At 50.4% G+C, this 18,616-nt stretch overlaps 1 protein-coding gene across 1 annotated transcript; it reads right to left on the bottom strand.

Moving 5' to 3' along the window:
• Nucleotides 1–8,907: 8,907 nt before the first annotated feature.
• Nucleotides 8,908–11,851, bottom strand: LOC121109060. The gene is made up of 2 exons (XM_040705699.2): nt 10,288–11,851; nt 8,908–10,184 (listed from the first exon to the last, which is right to left on the bottom strand). Exon 2 carries the CDS (start codon nt 10,098–10,100, stop codon nt 9,147–9,149), a length of 954 nt encoding a protein of 317 aa, XP_040561633.1. The 5' UTR covers nt 10,101–10,184; nt 10,288–11,851; the 3' UTR covers nt 8,908–9,146.
• Nucleotides 11,852–18,616: the final 6,765 nt, after the last annotated feature.

Raw genomic sequence — 18,616 nt, 5'->3', positions numbered from 1 at the left:
CAGGGTTTGAAGGTGGGTGGCTGGGATGCCCATCGAGGTCTTTGCCTGTCCTGCCCAGCATTTCGTCCCTGTTGGAGCTGGCAGGGATGCCTGAGGGTGCTGGGCCAGGGACAGGGGCCTCCTGTTGTGGGGCAGCTCTGGGCTCTGATGCCGAGTTGGTGTCCTGTGCCCCAGCAGCAGGGGTGACGTTGAGGCCCTGCAAGCGGTGAGCCTCCCTGCCGCACCTCTGCACGGTGAAGGCGATGAACTGCCTTACAAAGTTCCCTGTTTGGCCGTGCAGGTTGAGATCCAGCATTTCTATCAGGATCTCCTGATCCAAGCCAACGAGGAGCAGGGCTGAGATGACACTGTTTGCCAGTGTATCTGCCTGTGGCTCCTCGGTGCCCAGGATGCGGCGCAGCTTCCGTTGCAGCCAGGAGCGCAGGGGCCGCAGCAGGGCCGGGTGCTCCCTGAAGAGGGAAGCCCAGGTGTCAGAGGAGAGGCCGCCCGCAGGACGCCTGGGCACTGCAGACCATGGCCGGGCTGCCCGAAGACCTGCGGTGCTCAGTGAGGCAACGGATGCCGTGGCTGCTGGTCTGAGGACCAGCTCCTGGTAGTCGTTGTCCGCTCGCACGGTGTGGATGATGGACTGCACACTTTGTTTGCAAAGCGGACACTGGGGCCTGGTGCTAGTCCACCGCTGGATGCAGGGGAAGCAGAACTGGTGGCAGCACGGCATGGCGTATGCCGCGCTGTCCCAGTTGTCCAGGCACACGGGGCAGCGGGTGTCTAATGCTGCCTCCATGCTTCCACCAGTTGTGGTGGGCTATGGGGAGCGGGAGATGGCAGCGCGCTCCCCAGCACTGTCGCTGCAGCAGCAGCAGGTGTCACGCTGGAAGAGGACAAGAGGACAAGAGACATGAGTCACACACCGGCCCGGGAAGGGTCCCTCAAGGTGCCCCCCACCCCCCGCCACCAGCCCCCGTGCCACCTACCTGTGCTGCTGCACGCGCCTCTCTGGGATGTCCCGTCTGCCTGCTGCCAGCAGGGTCGGGGTAAAGAACAAGTGGCTCTGAGACGGCCGCTGAGAGCTGCGCGAGCAGCACCCAGAGCTCGTTCCAGCACCAAAGCTCGCCCTGTCCACACTCCAGTCCTCGCACACACGCTCGGTCGGAGGCCAGGCACGAACTGCCAGGCTGAGCCGCTGCACCCACCTTCAAGCATCCGTGGTCTATGGAGTCACAGTCCGTTGCCTGGAGATGTCTCAAAGCATGGCTTGGCCAAGCTGCTGGGCGTGACTCTGGACTACTCGACCTTCACCTGGGGACATCGCTGCCCATCCCACAGTGATGCCACAGTGCATTGCTGGCTCATCACAATGAGCCGTCCTCACCTGCAGCACGTGCTCCAGCACCAGCACAAGTTTCACAGGTTTCTGGGCTTTTCCCAGAGCCACGGCCCACTCCATTCCCCACATCTCGTGTGCTTGGTGTCAGTGTTTCACAGCAATCACCAGGGCCTTGGCCACATCTTCCCATGGGCCCGGTCAGGTCGCTCTGGCCATGGCATGCAGCCCCACGCATGGCCAGCAAGGTTTATTCAATAAACATTCGTGTTTCTCCCTGATAGTTGGACTTGATGATCTCCGAGGTCTTTTCCAACCGTAATGATTCTATGATTGTCTCGTTGTTAGGCTGCAGGAGGAAGTCCTGCAGGCTCTCCCCACACTCCCGCTCTGCTGGCCAGCCCTCTGGGACCTCCAGGTTCCTCCCGAGGGATGTCAAAACCCAGGGCAGTCCGTGGGGGATTTTCTCCCCTTTGAGAACAATCAAAGCATAGGGCTGCCTCCAGCTGCAAGCCTTGGCCCTCTGTTCATACAAGGGCTTGCAACAGTTGGCTCGTGGTTGGCGTGTCTTATAAAATGTTATTTGACACTATTTAGTCGCCTAATAGTTGATGTTAGTGAAGGACTAAAGCCTGTTGTCCCTCAGCCGGTGGATGGGAGGGCAGGGGCTGCCCTTTTGAGCTCCGCTGACATGACAGAGAGCTGCAGGGCAGGGCAGCAGAGGAGCAAATGTGCCTGGAGTCAGGGAGTTCTGTGAAACTTGGAAACGTGTTGATATATTTCTACTCAGATTATTTGGGAAAGATTCAGAGTAATCAAAAGATCTTGAATCTATAGCCTTACTAAATCTCAGTCTATAGCCAATTTGTTTATTCTTCAGATAGTTTTTAATTATGCTTTCATGTAAGTATTGAAATGATCTGTTGAGAATATTCGTCCATGCAGAGTCATTCCTAGAATAGGTCTGCTGACTTATCAGGTAAATTCGATGATGCTTTTCCCCGTTGTACATAATGGAGTTTGCTTTCCAACAGAAAACATTTATTCTTCCCGGATAAGAATTTACAACTGCTGATTTAACAAGGACAAAAGATCTGAACAGTTTTACTAACTGCACTGCCTTGCAGTATAGCAGTCCTAAACCGTCAGTAGGCTGACTTTGTATTCCCTTGTGATATTATTGTTTAAGGATGAATGCAACTTGACATTCGGAGCATAAGTGGAATAGACATCATTAACATAAGAGTCATCAAATGGAGCCGAATTTTGTGTAACAGCTCTTATTCAAAACGCCTTTTACTTATTCTCCCACTGCCAATATCTGTGCATTAGTTATTACATTTGTTGTAAACATCTTAAGCACTGGATAAGTTACTGCTCAGCATTAGCAATTGGTTAGCACAGAGAAGGTAAAATATGAAAGAAATTACGCGTTTTCACACTGGCAAAAGATTAGCAGCAGGTGCTGTGATCCATACAGTTGAGTGGTTTCTCTGCTATTTTGTTAATCATCAGGAAAACTGAGTGAGAGGTGAGGAACTTTGCAGATGCCACAAAATGGTGGAAGGCCACTGAGCATGAGGGATGAGTGTAAAAACCTTCAGAAGAGTCCAGGAAAGCAGGATGAAACAGAAATAGGAGACGAAGCAAAAGCTTCCAGTTTGGATAAATAGAAAATAATCAGATTTTGGAAAAAAAGAAAACAGCAAACATCAATGTCAGCTACTCCTAAAAGTTAACTTTACTCAGATAAAAACAGGGTATTGTCATTGGTACAGTGAAAATCTCCAGTTAAAATGCAGAGGTATCATGAATACGAATTTGTGTGAGTACTGTACAGCCCAGGATGGAAAACAGACCGTGCAAAATGTAACACTGCTTTATAAGCCAGGCCAGCTGGCGTGTCTGAAGTGCCGTATTCATTCTTGGCCACGTTTTTCTCAGAAGTATTTTTTAGAAATAGGAAGGTCCAGAACTGGGACACTGAAATGGCTGAATAAAATGCTCACAGGAAGAGAAACTGTAAAGCTGGGAACTATTGCTTAGAGATGAATAAAAGGAAAAACAGTCTCGAGTGAGGGTAACTGCTTTGCTTCGGCTTATTCTTTCTTTTCAAAAAGGTTAAAAGGAATTTAATTAAACTGAGCATTTAAAGCAGATCAAAGAGAACTCTTCTCCGTGGCATATGGTTAATGACAAGGTCTTCTGGCTACAGGAGGTAACAGAGCCGAGGACTCATCCTGCGGGAAGGCTCCTCTCTAAGTTTCCTTCTTTCTTTGTTTCCCCTTCTCTGTAAACTTTTGGCAGGGCCCACTCTCGGAGGCTGCCATGGAACTAAGCGAGTCACTGCTCTGGGATTACTACTGCAGTACTGCTGCATTCAGCACGAACTCCCTCTTCCTTACATTGGGAAATACTTGCAATGCGTTGTTTTATACTGCAGGTTCATTTACAGCTAGAAATACTGGCACTCTGCAGGGAATTGCACCAGACTAACTGCAGGGGTGGCACCTGCCAGCACATTACTCCTAAATCGCTCCAGGTAGCTGATCCTGAACATAACCAGCTACAGGGCTCAAATTATTATGGTGCAGTTTTTCACCCTTAAGTGGATTTGAAGCTTGAAGACTGTGATTAAGCCTCTGAACAGTCCTTACATCCTAAGTGTTATTAGAATGATACCTAGAATAACTTTTACAAGGTCACCATGTAGGTAGTTTTGCCAGTGACAGTTCTCCAGGTTTCTCTTGAAAACTACACTGCTTCTTTAGCCACTAGCCCACATCCTTTCACAACAATCTTGCTTACTCCTCTCTGAACTTCAAGTCGTGGCACTGCACTCATTACAAGCATTAAAAACAATCTTGCAGGCTCTGCATACCACCAACTCATGGCCAGGACTTTTTGGCAAATGTGTCAGCTCACCTATGAAGCTCACACTTCAGCTTCTAACCGAATGGAAAATTCCAGTTGCCTAAACGTAGCATATAAGAAAGGTCTGGGAGTGGTACCGACTTTGCATCCTAGAACCTTACAGATCAAAGAATCTTTGTGGTTGGAAGGGACCTCTAGAGATCGAGGCCAACAACCCCACTAAAGCAGGTTCCCTACACACGAAAGCATCCAGATTGATCTTGAGTATCAGCAGAGGAGGAGACTTCACCATCTCTTGGGCAGCCTGTTCCAGTGCTCTGTTGCTCTGACAGTAAAGAAATTCTTTCTTGTGTTTGTATGGAAATTCCTGTGCTCCAGTTTCTGCCCACTGTACTTTGTTCTATTGCTGCTCGCCACCAAAAAGAGTCCACTTAAGATATTTATAAATAGTGATGAGATCCCCTCTCTGCCTTCTCTTTTCCAGACTGAAGAGTCCCAAGTCTCTCAGCATTTATGGAAACCCCCCTGACTTAGGAAGAGAATATAGCCTTTTCTGTTGCCAGAAGCACTCCGTAGTTTAGCAAGCTATTTCTGAGGTACCAAAGCCTATAGAAGACAGTGGAAGATTCCTACTGACGTTGATGAACACCACATTTTGGTTCTTCACTTTGTGGGTGCTTTAGAAGTAATAGCATCACTCAAATGACTTCATACCCATTTCAGTGGCTCAAAAATTATGTCTTTCATTTCCATGGTACTTCTTCATGCAACCATCTGAAAGTGTCAGTTGTTCTCCTCAGCAGTTTCCAGACTGACCAGAACTCGGGAACATGGTTAAAGCTATGAAATTATCGACTTGCTGACATGAGTTTTGGGTGCAGGGGCTTTAATTTGGACACACTTTTTCCTGCTGCAGAGTGGAAGTGTAGAATAATAATAATCACTGGTGCACAGTGAGGTGCGTACAGTTTACAAACTTTGTATGTATACATGCATGTACGTAATGTTTAAGAGAAGACCATGTGATATAAACAAGCAGTGTAGAAGCAAGATCTATTTTGCCTGCAGAAGGAAGAGATGTTTGAGAGTTTGTGCAGTTCTCATGCAGTCATTGTTTGCTTTCTGCCCTGTAAGCTGTACAAGAAGTTAATGACAATCCTTCACTTGAAGTGGAAACTGCTCATACATCGGAATGAGTGGGCAGAGAGCTGGTCAGATGGAGTGTCCCGGAGGCCAGCAGCAGGTGATGATTAGATTAGCTGAGTCATAACAGCAAAGCACAGCTATCTATCACAGCTGCCCTGCAGAGGAACTCTCCTAATGAGACTGGACCCCGGGAATGTGTCTGTCTTGTCTGGAGCTGTTCTCTAGGTCCCAGCTCCCTGTCAGCTTGGGAGTGCTGATATCCCAAAGGTCCCTTTGATTTTTTTTCATTACAAGTAGGTTATGAAATCTCAGTGCCAAGTAAATGCCTAATTGTCATCCAGACATGGAAAGCTGCAGTTCGATCCAGCTGCCAGCAAGGAAAACGTGCCTTTCAGTGCCCTCCAGTTCTTTCTGCAGACTTTTACAGAAGGCTTTTTTTGTGTGGGCTTTAATAAAGTAGCCTATGAGCTTTGAGCATCTTCTCTGGATTTTGAAATCATGCCCTTACATGAACGACAGAGATCAGCCACCCCACAGGAGATTTCAGAGCTGTGTGTTTTCTGCCCGCAGCAGAAATGCCTTTGCTTCTGGGGAGGAGTGAGGACACTTTTCATGTGCTCAGTCTGCATCCCCAGAGGCGCTTTGTTGACCTTCCTGATTTTTACATTTGAGTGAATGACCCATATAACAGCAGCAAAGCCAGAGAAGCTCAAAGCTTTCAACTGATGACCCCGAAAAGGTGAGGAAGAAGTCAGCTGAAGTCATATAGGAGGAGGGAATCCAATTCCCATTTCCTGTCTCTGAAGTCAAAAGGTTTTTTTGGCCACTTACATTTGAATCTTTCCCCAACATTAACCCCTGCAGTGCCATTCAGGTGACCTGCTCTCATCTTTTAAGGCATAATGTGGAGAAACAAGTGGGAATAGATGATTTGAGAGTTTTTCCTCCAGAATCTGCTTGTGTGGATTGCACTGAGGCACCACTTAAGCTCTCTCCTCATTACCAGACTGCCTATTCATTCCAGCTTTGCGGAAGCAATATTTCCTGCAGTTAACATTACAGTGCATGCAGCAGTTCTGAGCCAATGAGCTCAACTTCTCTCTGCTGTTTATTTGCAAAAACAAAAGTAAAGGTTTTTATATAGACATCAAGAAGGGCCTTTAAATCGTGGGTGTAGAATATACGTGCAGCTGGGAAAAGACCAGGCACAAGTGAAGTTTTCCCCCAAACCTCCGTAGACATATAAGGCACTGTTTTGGAAGCAGCTTTAAGCCAACAAAAAACTCTGTTGCACTTTAATAGCGCAGAGGGAGCTGCACAATTCCATGTAAGCTAGGGGGACAACGTCTCTCACCCCTGAAGCCGTGCCCTGCCCCTTTGCTCTGCTTTACACTGCGTTTGTAGCCTCACATTTCTCAGTTTGTCTTCCCTTTTGTTTTTCCAGACTGTTACTGCTGCTGCATAGAGGTCAATAAACATAGTAGCAGTTCATCTAGAGAGATATTTTGCAGCAGTGTGCTTACTAAGAGGAGCAAGAACTACGAGGCTCCGGTGACCAGCGGGAAATGAGGTGGTGGGAGATGATCCATTTACCTCCCTCAAGACAGCCCTTGATACCATTTTACAGCCCTGTGCTCATTCCTTATCCAAAAGATCATGGATACCATATTAGCCTGTCATCAGTGTTTGGTGAAGGGGAACTGGATGCAAGTGCACCTCTTTGTAAGGTCCAGTTGTCTATCAGAGAGCTTTGTGAAGTTCCTGAGGTCTCCTGAACTGATTGAGTAGACATCACAGTGGGTTAGGCAGAACCAACACAGCAGCAAATATCCCCTTCTCCTCTCACACTTACAGCATCATGACAGGACCTCCAGTGCAATTTTTTTTCCTGCAGACGTGACTAAAACCATGTTTGCATGTTCTTCCTGTGTTGCCCCCCTCCTTCCCCCCCTTTTTCTGACATGCATAGGGTATGCATATCAGTGCAAGGAGGGAAAAGGAATTGTTTAGGGTGGGACGAAGTGTAGCTAGGGGCAATGGGAGGAGACAGAGCACAGCAATGTCTAGGCTGACTATCAAGAAAAACATTCGAACACTGAAGTCTGAGAGGCTGTTTAATGATCTCCCAAAGGAAGTAGTGGGAACCTTTATCAATGAGTCATTTCAAACTGTGAAGGACAAAGCTCTGAGTGTAGGGAATAGTCATGTGTTGGCAGGGCATGAAGGGTCTTTCCCATTCCTCCATGCTGATTCCTTGCCCTCACTCTTCTAAAAGAAACAGAGCCTGAAAAACACAATGCTAGCAGTGGTTTCCTAATGCACACACACAACAAAAAACAGCATCCCTAAGTGATCCTTCCAGACTGGGAGCCGGGGAAATGCTTTTAAATTAGCATCAATAACATGACGGGTTTTAGAGCAATTTTCTTGTTTGTTCAGCCACGTTACCGAAGCATGTACCTATCCGGTCAGCAGCCTTCTTGCAAACTAATGAAACGTCAAGGCTTCACTACCAGCCAGATTGGAGGAGTGTATTTCCAGGGGAGAGCTTGAACTGCCAGGTCATCAGCTGCTAAAAATCAATTAAGATCTCTCAATTCCAGTGCAGAGGGCCACGGACTTACAGCTGCAGAGGATCTGTCCCATTTCATACTGAAACAGAAATATTGCTTTCATTTTATGAAGAGCTAGACTAGTTAAAATTTAAATGATATTAAAATTTAAAATCACTACTTAATTTAAAATTCCCTTTGCCGTTGCTTTTAGTCACGGTCTTCTTTATTCCTTCTCCAAAGAGTCAAGCTCTCAGATGATGGAAAGCAGCGGCACACTGCAGTGATGGGAGGGGAACAGAAAAAGGACAGCAATGGATTCTCTTGCTTATGGAGAAGTATTGGTGGTGGCATTGAGGCTTGGACCAGCTGCAGTGAAGACAAAGCCTGCTTCTCCCTGGTATGTCCTGCCAACTGCCTCATGAGGCTCTGCCAAGGGGTTCCTCAATCCTGTCTGTGGGGATGACTGAGAAGGGCCAGAATGTCCCCGATGGATGATGGGGTAAGGAGGAACAAGGGCAAGCAGCAGCATCCCCCCAGGGCAGGTGAGAGACACGAGGGAGGCAGAAATTCCAAATCTATCTCTTGAAGCCAAGGAAGTGCTGCGAAGCAGAGGCATGCCAGGCCAGGTGTGGCCTTTGCTACAGTGGAGTAACCTGGGTAGGTGGGACAGCGACTGTTTGCACTCCCCGGGCTATGGAAAGTGAAAATGAGCAACACCGGGTCTCCCTTGAGCTGGGGAGCCCAGCTCTGGGTCAAGTGCTCCAGCTGTGGCCTCCTCAGAGCTGAGAAGAGGGGCAGGGTAACTGCCCTTCACCTGCCGGTAGCACCCGGCCTCATGCAGCCCAGGACACCATTCACCAAGGTGGCCCGGGCTCCTTGCTGGTTCAGCCTGGTGTCCAGCAGGACTCCTAGGTGCACTCCAGCTGGCTAACCCCAGCTGTCGTGCGCTCCGGGGATGTTCCCCCCCAGGTGCAGAAGTTTGCCCTTCCCCTCTCTGAAGCCCGTGGGGTTCCTGTCTGGGATGCGGCAGTGCCAGCAGTGGCATGGGAGCAGGCAAAAGGGGAGAAAGCGTTGAGGATGGGGAAGCAACAACCGCTGTGCCGTTAGCAATACCAACACGTATTTTTGCGGTCTTTCTTTCTAGTTTATTTGACTGGTGACATTGGACACTGATGGCAAGGGTCCGTTGGGGCCGGTGTGTGTCCCAGCTGCTGCCCGGCCCCAGCCTCATCAGCTGCACCGCTCTTCTATTGCTGCCGGCGGGGTGGCCTTTTCTTTGGTGATGCTGAGGCCTGGCAGTCACTCGCCTTCCTCTTCGGAGCTCTCCGGGGCTGCTGAGGAAGGCTATGGCCAGAGGGCCCTGCCACAGGCTGTCCTGGCTCCTCGCGGGGCACTGCCTGCTCCGTGCTGTCCGCTGCAGGGTTTGAAGGTGGGTGGCTGGGACGCCCATCGAGGTCTTCGCCTGTCCTGCCCAGCATTTCGTCCCTGTTGGAGCTGGCTGGGATGCCTGAGGGTGCTGGGCCAGGGACAGGGGCCTCCTGTTGTGGGGCAGCTCTGGGCTCTGATGCCGGGTTGGCGTCCTGTGCCCCGGCAGCAGGGGTGACGTTGAGGCCCAGCAAGCGGTGAGCCTCCCTGCCGCACCTCTGCACGGTGAAGGCGATGAACTGCCTTACAAAGTTCCCTGTTTGGCCGTGCAGGTTGAGATCCAGCATTTCTATCAGGATCTCCTGATCCAAGCCAACGAGGAGCAGGGCTGAGATGACACTGTTTGCCAGTGTATCTGCCTGTGGCTCCTCGGTGCCCAGGATGCGGCGCAGCTTCCGTTGCAGCCAGGAGCGCAGGGGCCGCAGCAGGGCCGGGTGCTCCCTGAAGAGGGAAGCCCAGGTGGCAGAGGAGAGGCCGCCCGCAGGACGCCTGGGCACTGCAGACCATGGCCGGGCTGCCCGAAGACCTGCGGTGCTCAGTGAGGCAACGGATGCCGCGGCTGCTGGTCTGAGGACCAGCTCCTGGTAGTCGTTGTCCGCTCGCACGGTGTGGATGATGGACTGCACACTTTGTTTGCAAAGCGGACACTGGGGCCTGGTGCTAGTCCACCGCTGGATGCAGGGGAAGCAGAACTGGTGGCAGCACGGCATGGCGTATGCCGCGCTGTCCCAGTTGTCCAGGCACACGGGGCAGCGGGTGTCTAATGCTGCCTCCATGCTTCCACCAGTTGTGGTGGGCTATGGGGAGCGGGAGATGGCAGCGCGCTCCCCAGCACTGTCGCTGCAGCAGCAGGTGTCACGCTGGAAGAGGACAAGAGGACAAGAGACATTAGTCACACACCGGCCCGGGAAGGGTCCCTCAAGGTGCCCCCCACCCCCCGCCACCAGCCCCCGTGCCACCTACCTGTGCTGCTGCACGCGCCTCTCTGGGATGTCCCGTCTGCCTGCTGCCAGCAGGGTCGGGGTAAAGAACAAGTGGCTCTGAGACGGCCGCTGAGAGCTGCGCGAGCAGCACCCAGAGCTCGTTCCAGCACCGAAGCTCGCCCTGTCCACACTCCAGTCCTCGCACACACGCTCGGTCGGAGGCCAGGCACGAACTGCCAGGCTGAGCCGCTGCACCCACCTTCAAGCATCCGTGGTCTATGGAGTCACAGTCCGTTGCCTGGAGATGTCTCAAAGCATGGCTTGGCCAAGCTGCTGGGCGTGACTCTGGACTACTTGACCTTCACCTGGGGACATCGCTGCCCATCCCACAGCGATGCCACAGTGCATTGCTGGCTCATCACCATGAGCGGTCCTCACCTGCAGCACGTGCTCCAGCACCAGCACAAGTTCCACAGGTTTCTGGGCTTTTCCCAGAGCCACGGCCCACTCCATTCCCCACATCTCGTGTGCTTGGTGTCAGTGTTTCACAGCAATCACCAGGGCCTTGGCCACATCTTCCCATGGGCCCGGTCAGGTCGCTCTGGCCATGGCATGCAGCCCCACGCATGGCCAGCAAGAAGGTTTATTCAATAAACGTTTGTGTTTCTCTCTGATAGTTGGACTTGATGATCTCCGAGGTCTTTTCCAACCGTAATGATTCTATGATTGTCTCGTTCTTAGGCTGCAGGAGGAAGTCCTGCAGGCTCTCCCCACACTCCCGCTCTGCTGGCCAGCCCTCTGGGACCTCCAGGTTCCTCCCGAGGGATGTCAAAACCCAGGGCTGTCTGTGGGGGGTTTTCTCCCCTTTGAGAACAATCAAACCACAGGGCTGCCTCCAGCCGCAAGCCTTGGCCCTCTGTTCGTACAAGGGCTTGCAACAGTTGGCCCCCAGTTGGCTTGTCCTTATCAACGGCTATTTGACATTTTGTATTGAGGAGATTCCTGGAGTCTGTCAAGGGTAACTTCCTGGTCCAGGCACAAGACGGACCAACCAGAGGTGAAGCCTTACTGGTCCTGGTGCTCACCAATGCAGAGGAGAGCATGAGAGAGATTTAGACTGGAGGCAGCTGGGTCTTCAGTGATCATGGCCTGGTGGAGTCTGTGATCTGGAGGAATGCAGGCATATCAAGAAGCAGAGTCAGGACCCTGAACTTCAGGAGAGCAAGCTTCTGGTTGCTCAAGGAACTGCTGAGTGGGATCCCCTGGGAAACTGTCCTTAAGGGCATAGGACCACAACAGAGCTGGCAGCTCTTTTAGGACACTGTTCTGTGAGCGCAAGAGCTCTCCGTCCACCAGCAGAAGAAGTAGAGCTGGGGCGGGCAACTGGCATGGCTGAGCAAGGACCTGCAGCTTAAACTGATGGAAAAGAGGGAAACGTACAGGAAGTGGAAGCAGGGTTGTATAGCTTGGGAAGAATACAGGGACGTTGTCCGCATGTGTAGAGATAAGATGAGGAAAGCCAAGGCCTAGATGGAGCTGAACTCCAGGCATGGCACTCCAGGCTATGGTTGGGCTGCCTGGGAGCCTGCAGGGCTCCGTGTGGCAATGGATGCCACGTCTGCTGCTCTGAAGCCCGTAGGGCAACCATAGGGCTGCCTCCAGCTGCAAGCCTTGGTCCTCTGTTCACAGAAGGGATCGCAACAGATGTCTCCCAGTTGGCTCATCCTTATTATCAGGAGTTATTTGACATTATTTAGTTGCCAGATAGTGTTAGTGAAGGACTAAAGCCGGTGTCCTTCAGGCAGTGGATGCGAGGGCAGGGGAGTAGAGACCTACCGACATGACAGAGAGCTGCAGGACAGGGCAGCAGAGGAGCAAAGGTGCCTGGAGGCAGGGAGAGGGGAAAGGATGCAGGGGGAAAGCAGCCAAGAGAAAGGAGGTTTGAAGGGAGTATGAAGGGCCTGGGGAGGAGGACAAAGGGAGTAGGAAGGAAACAGGGCTCCTGAAAAAATCAGGGGAAAGAAGGGAGCCCATGGAGAGGAGTGTTGGGTTGTGTCTGTGGGCAGCACTGCCCTGCGGAGGCCTGTGGCACTGTGCTGGCACCCACGCCCCCACTGACAGGGAGAGCTGCACCTCATCCGGCAGCTCCAGGTTGGGCAGCATCTACTCAGCTCATCGCAAGCTTTCCTGCGCAGATGTGAGATTGCCCACTTCCAGCTTTCAGCTGAGTTTATAATTTGGCATGGAAACTCCAGGGAGGAAAAAGCACCTCAAACCATATAGTGACAAAGCATTACAGCACGTGTATTGGCACCTCAGTACAAGGCCCAGCTGAGAGCCCACTTTCCACTGTAATTTTCCTGCGCATCTGCCAAGCAGTGCATGGAAAGTCGTCCGTGATGTCTTGTGGGGGCATTTCCCAGTCACAGCTTCCAAAGGGTAACTAAAACCTGAGTTCTGTAAAACGTAAGCCATCGCTCAAACAACTGGAGTTTTAAAGGCATGTCAGTTACAGCCAGGAGAAGAAGCAATGACTCCCACTGTTTGGTCTGCTCGATCTGTGTCTACTTGGAGTTCATCAGCCCCATTGGCAAAATTAACATCCGATAATTACTTTATAATCCAATTTATGTTTTAAGCATTTTATCTAAAAAATTAACAGCCAGTATGTGAACCACTATCCATTAAACATCTTTGGATCAGGCAGCATCCTGGATCCCCGTGACTGTGCTTCCATTTTTATCTCCGGATGACTGACTGCTGCTGGAACCAGCAGTCAAGGGAAGCAGCACATTGCCCACCCCTGGGAAGTACCAGCCCCAGGCTGAGCACCTCGATGGAGCGCTGGGTTTGTCCTGCTACATGTCATAGAGCTCAGGAGGAAAGCATCCAGATGAAAGTCATACACAGGGGAGCGGGCTAAATGATCAAGCAGTCCCCTTTTGCCTTAAAATCTTGAAACAATGAATTGAAATCTAGGAAAATGAGTCCCCAGATGTAGGAATGAGTTGTCTTAATTGCAAATAGGTCAATTAAACATAGAATGACAAGCTCCTGGGTCTACTTTAAAGTAGAAAGTGGATTGAAAGGGAAGTATAATTAAACTTCTCCTGTAATTTCAAGCTAATACAGAATTTCTCACTGCCTGTACTACGCTCCTGTGTAATATTCCCATGTTCCCCTGAAATGCTGATCCATTGTTTTCCATCTCTTTCTACAAAGATAGCCTCTAGCTGGGCCACAGCATAGTGAGTGCAGGGCCAGACTCCCCAAGTGAGAGTCCCCTTCATGTTCTAGGCAGGCGTTGCAGGGAAACCCTTCTGTGTCAGATCTATCTCAAGAGAATGACCCATGAAGCAGACCAGGGTCCTTCCTCTGTGCCCTGTTCCTGCTGCCTGCAAGAGACTGCACCGAGGTCCTGAGAGCCTGCTTGCCACTACCACACTGATTAGGATGGGTGGGGAGCAATCTGATAAAAACAACTTTAATATTTCCCACCCAGCTTCTTAGCCCTCTCCTCTCCTCTCCTCTCCTCTCCTCTCCTCTCCTCTCCTCTCCTCTCCTCTCCTCTCCTCTCCTCTCCTCTCCTCTCCTCTCCTCTCCTCTCCTCTCCTCTCCTCTCCTCTCCTCTCCTCTCCTCTCCTCTCCTCTCCTCTCCTCTCCTCTCCTCTCCTCTCCTCTCCTCTCCTCTCCTCTCCTCTCCTCTCCTCTCCTCTCCCTGGCAGCTCAGAGCTGCAGTGTCACAGTGGGATGCAGCGCGTCTGCAATGTTAATAGTGCCATCTTTTGGATAAGGTGGAAAACTGTGCTAGCTCCCTGATGCCACCAAAAAACTCTCAGAGCAATCCTCACAGGGAAAAAGGCAGGTTTTTCTTGCTCTCTTGAAAATCTCTGTCTCAGTTCCCCTTGAAGTTCTAATTGGGAGAAGTTATTCTTCCCTTCAACCCCTGAATTGCTCTGTAGCATCTCTGTGTGGCATCCAGCAGTGCTGCCTCACTTCACTCAACTGCTTTTCAGTGGCGTATCACAGAGAAAAATACTTTTAATGATATTTTTCAAAGGAACCTGGGTGCCTGACAAAAGCCTCTATGGCTTCTGTAACTCCCGAAGGCTGAAAGCCCGACAATGGCAGCAGTTCCAGGACTGGTCTGCTCTGCTTTGCTCTCTAGGACTGAATAAAAGGAAAAGGCTAAACACCTCAAATGCCCCGTATGCAATATGATACTGCTGCACGTAATACACAAGTGATGCTATCTTAGAAACAAACCCTGCATCTCCGCTGGAGCTGGGCCTTTAAAGTTCAGTAAAACGTCCCAGTTTTTGGAGGGGCTGGCCCTAGCTAAGAACACACTCATCCTCAGTAGTCATGCTGATGCTTTTTGTGTCCGAGCCAAAGTTTTGTAACTCTAAGACAGCCCCGTCTCTTGTGCCTCATAATATGAAGCAAGAAATAGCCCAGGCTTATAAAAATTGTGAGGTTTGGCCTCAGCTCTTATTGATTATGCAGCTCATAAATGAAGACCAAACTTCTGGTTCCTGTCCAGACAACAGTTGTCATGGAGCTCAGTGGCAGACATGGGCTGCTCTCTGTTAGCTCGGGCTTGCGCTTCACAGTTTAAGCTGAGCTTCCTTTTGTTTGTATACATTTCTCTTACATAAAGGTTTTTGGTTTTTTTTTTTTTTCTTTTTCTTTTTTTTTCAGTTGTGTGCTCTTCCCAGAATCAAAACACTGATATAGACTTGTTTTGGTCAAATACTACACCATTAAAATAAAGGCAAAAATGTTGCTGATTTTATTGTAATCAGGATGTCCTCACTGGGAAACTGTAGTCCTCAGGACAGCTGCTGGAAAGCAGTGCTATGGGCAGTGCATGCAGATGTGCTGCCACCCCTTCAGTAACCACAGAAATGAGGGCTAAACAGACATCCGAGCTACTGCTGTTGGCTCAGCTGGGAAAAACATAAATCTCTGACTAGCACTGGTCACCTCTGAGTGCCAGTCTCTGTCATCTGATCTGCAGCAGGAATTCTTTCAGTTCACGGCTCATCTCATAAAGAAAGCTGGCAGAAGTTAGCCCAGAGTGTCTCTCTGTCACCCGGGGTGACACGGGCCTGGCAGGGGTCTAGAATAGCTTCTCCTGTGTTTGCATGTCTGCAAATTACAGCCACTGATTGTCTGAAATGGCTGTGCTCTGCTGAGGGGTTCCCTCCTCCTCTCTTTGCACCTGGAATCCATTTATGCCACTAAAATACCATTTGTAGATTTAAACAGTGCATATAAAGCCTGCACTGAAATGCTGCTCCAATTATGCCAAATTAAGCACATGCTTTTGAAGAGGTGAACCGGGCCCATAATGAGCTTTAATTTGCAGGTTATTGATGTGAGGATTTCAGCTGCATAGGCAAGCGTGCCCCCTAGAAGCCAGTTTGGCCTTGGGGCCTCACTCAGCATGCTTCTGGCAGAACAAGGCTTCATTTCGAGGGCTGGTTCAGCTGCTGTCCTTCCTTCCCTGCGGCACAGAGCTGCAGCTCTCCAGAGAAGAGGGGGAAAATTCCTCCACTTGGCACGGGGACACTGATGGAAAGCTCTTGAGCGTGGATGACTTTCCATCCAGCTGGAGAGCCCTTGCACATGGCTGATGGCTACCGCCCAGGTTGAATTCGTTTCCTCAGCACTGAACAGCAGGGAAGGGACAAAGCAACCACCAAACGGGGGGTTGCAACCAGTCAGTGAAGGGCACTGGTGCTGTGAAAAGGAGGAGTCCCTGCTGCCTGTTTGGCCAGGTGGGAAGGATGGCTATCCTAGGACACTGCGGGGTTTTTGCCCTGCCCGAGCAGCTGCAGCCTCAGAGAACACCTTGTGAGTGATGGAGGTTACCGAGCTCCTTCATGGACTTTGGGAGAAGCCCTCAACATGGCAGGGATATGCCTGTATAATTACACGTGCACTGTTATTCTTTCTGAACCGTTTTGTGGGCTGGCTGAAGAACTTCTTGATCCTTTACAAAAACACGTCCATCTCTTCACTTGAGAGCCGCACAGGTCCTCGATGAGGCACGTTGTATTCTCTATTCCCTCAGGAATTATGGTCCAAAGCCACACTGTGTGAGCAGGAGGGAAGGAAAAGTATCCTGGGGTTCATGAGAGCTGTTTTGCTAGGAAGCACCATGTCCTGCAGGCAAATACTGTGCACTGCTAATGTGGCAGGGGAAGCTGAGAAGAGTAAGAGTCATCCCGGAGTCCTGCTCCGAGGAAGGGAAGCCTTAGAGAAATCAAGTCCAGCACAAAAGGACTTTTCGAGGCCTCCACAACAGATGGCTTGAATTATTCAGGCTTAAATTAATGCAAGCTTTCCATGTCAGACACTGTGCGTTTCACTTAATGAGGACTCAAATGTTTTGGGCAGTGTCTCTTTAACGTGCTGCTGAAGTTTACATAGAGAGATATGTATTTTGGGCTGCTAAAATAATTCTGTGTAAGAGGGAAACTATGAGCAACCGAGGGAGGAAATAACACTTCTGAAAGCTAAAATCTGTTTCAGAAACTGATGTGTGCTTTAAAGAAGAAAACACGTTATCACTGAGGATTCCTGGCTTTCCACTGTGTGCCAATCTGAATCCAGTTGTGCAATTTCCACTCAGCCCTATCAGCTCTTGCCCTCGGTGGAATTTCTGTCTGAGTGAAAACAGGAGCAGCGGGCCCTCTGACAGCAGGGCTGTTCCTCCCTCAGGGAGCGCTGGGACGGTGGGGTACGGTGGTGGTTTTCCTACGAACGTGACGCCACAAATGTACGCATCTATTCAGGCTCACCCCGGTAATGTTTATTTCTGGCCCTGGTTTCTTCCAGACAAGCTTAAAAGCAGCCTCCTTGAAACAAAGTTGAGTATGTGCTTGCGTATTTTGCAGCACAACGTTTTCATTGCCTGAAGCCCAAATAACAGGGTTTTTGTTTGTTTGTTTTTTGCCGTGTGAGACACCAGGCTGTTCAAGGCACACGCTCTCAAGCTAAACACTATCAGTTCAGCTGATGGAGTTAACAACAAAAATGTAGAAGGAAACAGAGCCGGTGAAATAGCTTGTGATTATTATCTGAGGGCTGGGTGGAGTATCTATTGGAGAGGCAGCAGCGCAAGCAAGCACATCCAGATTAGAGAAGCTGATGTTACAGAACTTCTTTCCCTGCTAAATGTTTTGCTTCCCTCTGAACTTCCCAGCTCACCGGGAGTGACAGCTCTGTGACCTGTATGCACCAGGGACACCGGTCCCGGCTTCCCATCAGGGAACATCTGGTCACGCTGAGGAGACAGAAAAGAACTGCCTTTCTTTTTAAGGAATACACTTTTGGCTATTCATGTGTTCCTGAAGTCTGTTTGGTTCCTCGCAACATGAGCTATGAGGCTTTCTAATTACAGGTATTTAAGACACACAGAGATTACCTTGCCAGCCGAGATGAATGCTGCTATAAAGGCTATAGGTATTACTCTTGCAACTGCAGCCAAGAAACACTGATAGACTACGTGTGAGGTGAGACACACAATAGCTGCTAGCATCTTACAAACTATCTAAATCTCAGTGAAAAGAGATGAGGCTCCCACAGTGTCCTGGAAAGCCCTAGGCACCTCACGCCAGCTCATCGGGTGTACGGCTGGGCTCACCTTTCCCTGGACACCATGAGAACCTTTTGAAGGTCCGGAAGGACTGTGATCTGGCTCTGAGAGTGATCTGCCCAAAGCACTGCTGTTCACGTGGCACAGGAGAACAGCAGCCGGCTTTCCCTGGCTCCCCACCCCTTTTTGCTTTCTCGCCAGCCTTGGGAAGGCGTTTTGTGAAATCCTCACCAATATTCAGTGGTTGCGCTGGGGAAAAAATGACAGCATAGAACATAAGCACTGACATGCAGAGGCTCCACGGGTGATGGTGACACTGATAGAGGCAGACTTCTGAGAATGCGCGGCAGACTTCAGATGCCAGGTTGCTCTTGGAGCCCTAAATAACTGCTTAGTCTGCTGCTTTTGTTTTCACGGCTGCAAACCTAGCTCTTTGCAAACACACCCTGTGATCTTTCAGTGCGTTCAGAGCCATGTGCCTGTGTCTCGGACACTCCGCCCAAAAGCCTTAAAGTGGCCCGAAGCCAAGGTCCGTGTCAGCTGGCAAAATGCACAGTTGTGATGGGATGCAATGGAATCGCGCTCCTGCTGCAGTCAGATGCAGGGTGCTGCGCTCAGGCTGCAGCCAGATGCTCTCTGGCAGCGAGCAGCTGGGGGCAGCAAGCACCGCTCAGATGGAGCCGGAGCCACACGCCCCACCTCCAAAGGTGGCTGTCTGTGTGAGGAAGGTTCTCAGCCCTCAGAAACTCACATCTGGGCCTGT

This window comes from Gallus gallus, chromosome 1 (assembly GCF_016699485.2).
Source record: "Gallus gallus isolate bGalGal1 chromosome 1, bGalGal1.mat.broiler.GRCg7b, whole genome shotgun sequence".
Classification (NCBI taxonomy): domain Eukaryota; kingdom Metazoa; phylum Chordata; class Aves; order Galliformes; family Phasianidae; genus Gallus; species Gallus gallus.
The sequence above is the reverse complement of the archived record's forward strand: the minus strand, read 5'-3'. Positions and strand labels throughout refer to the sequence as shown.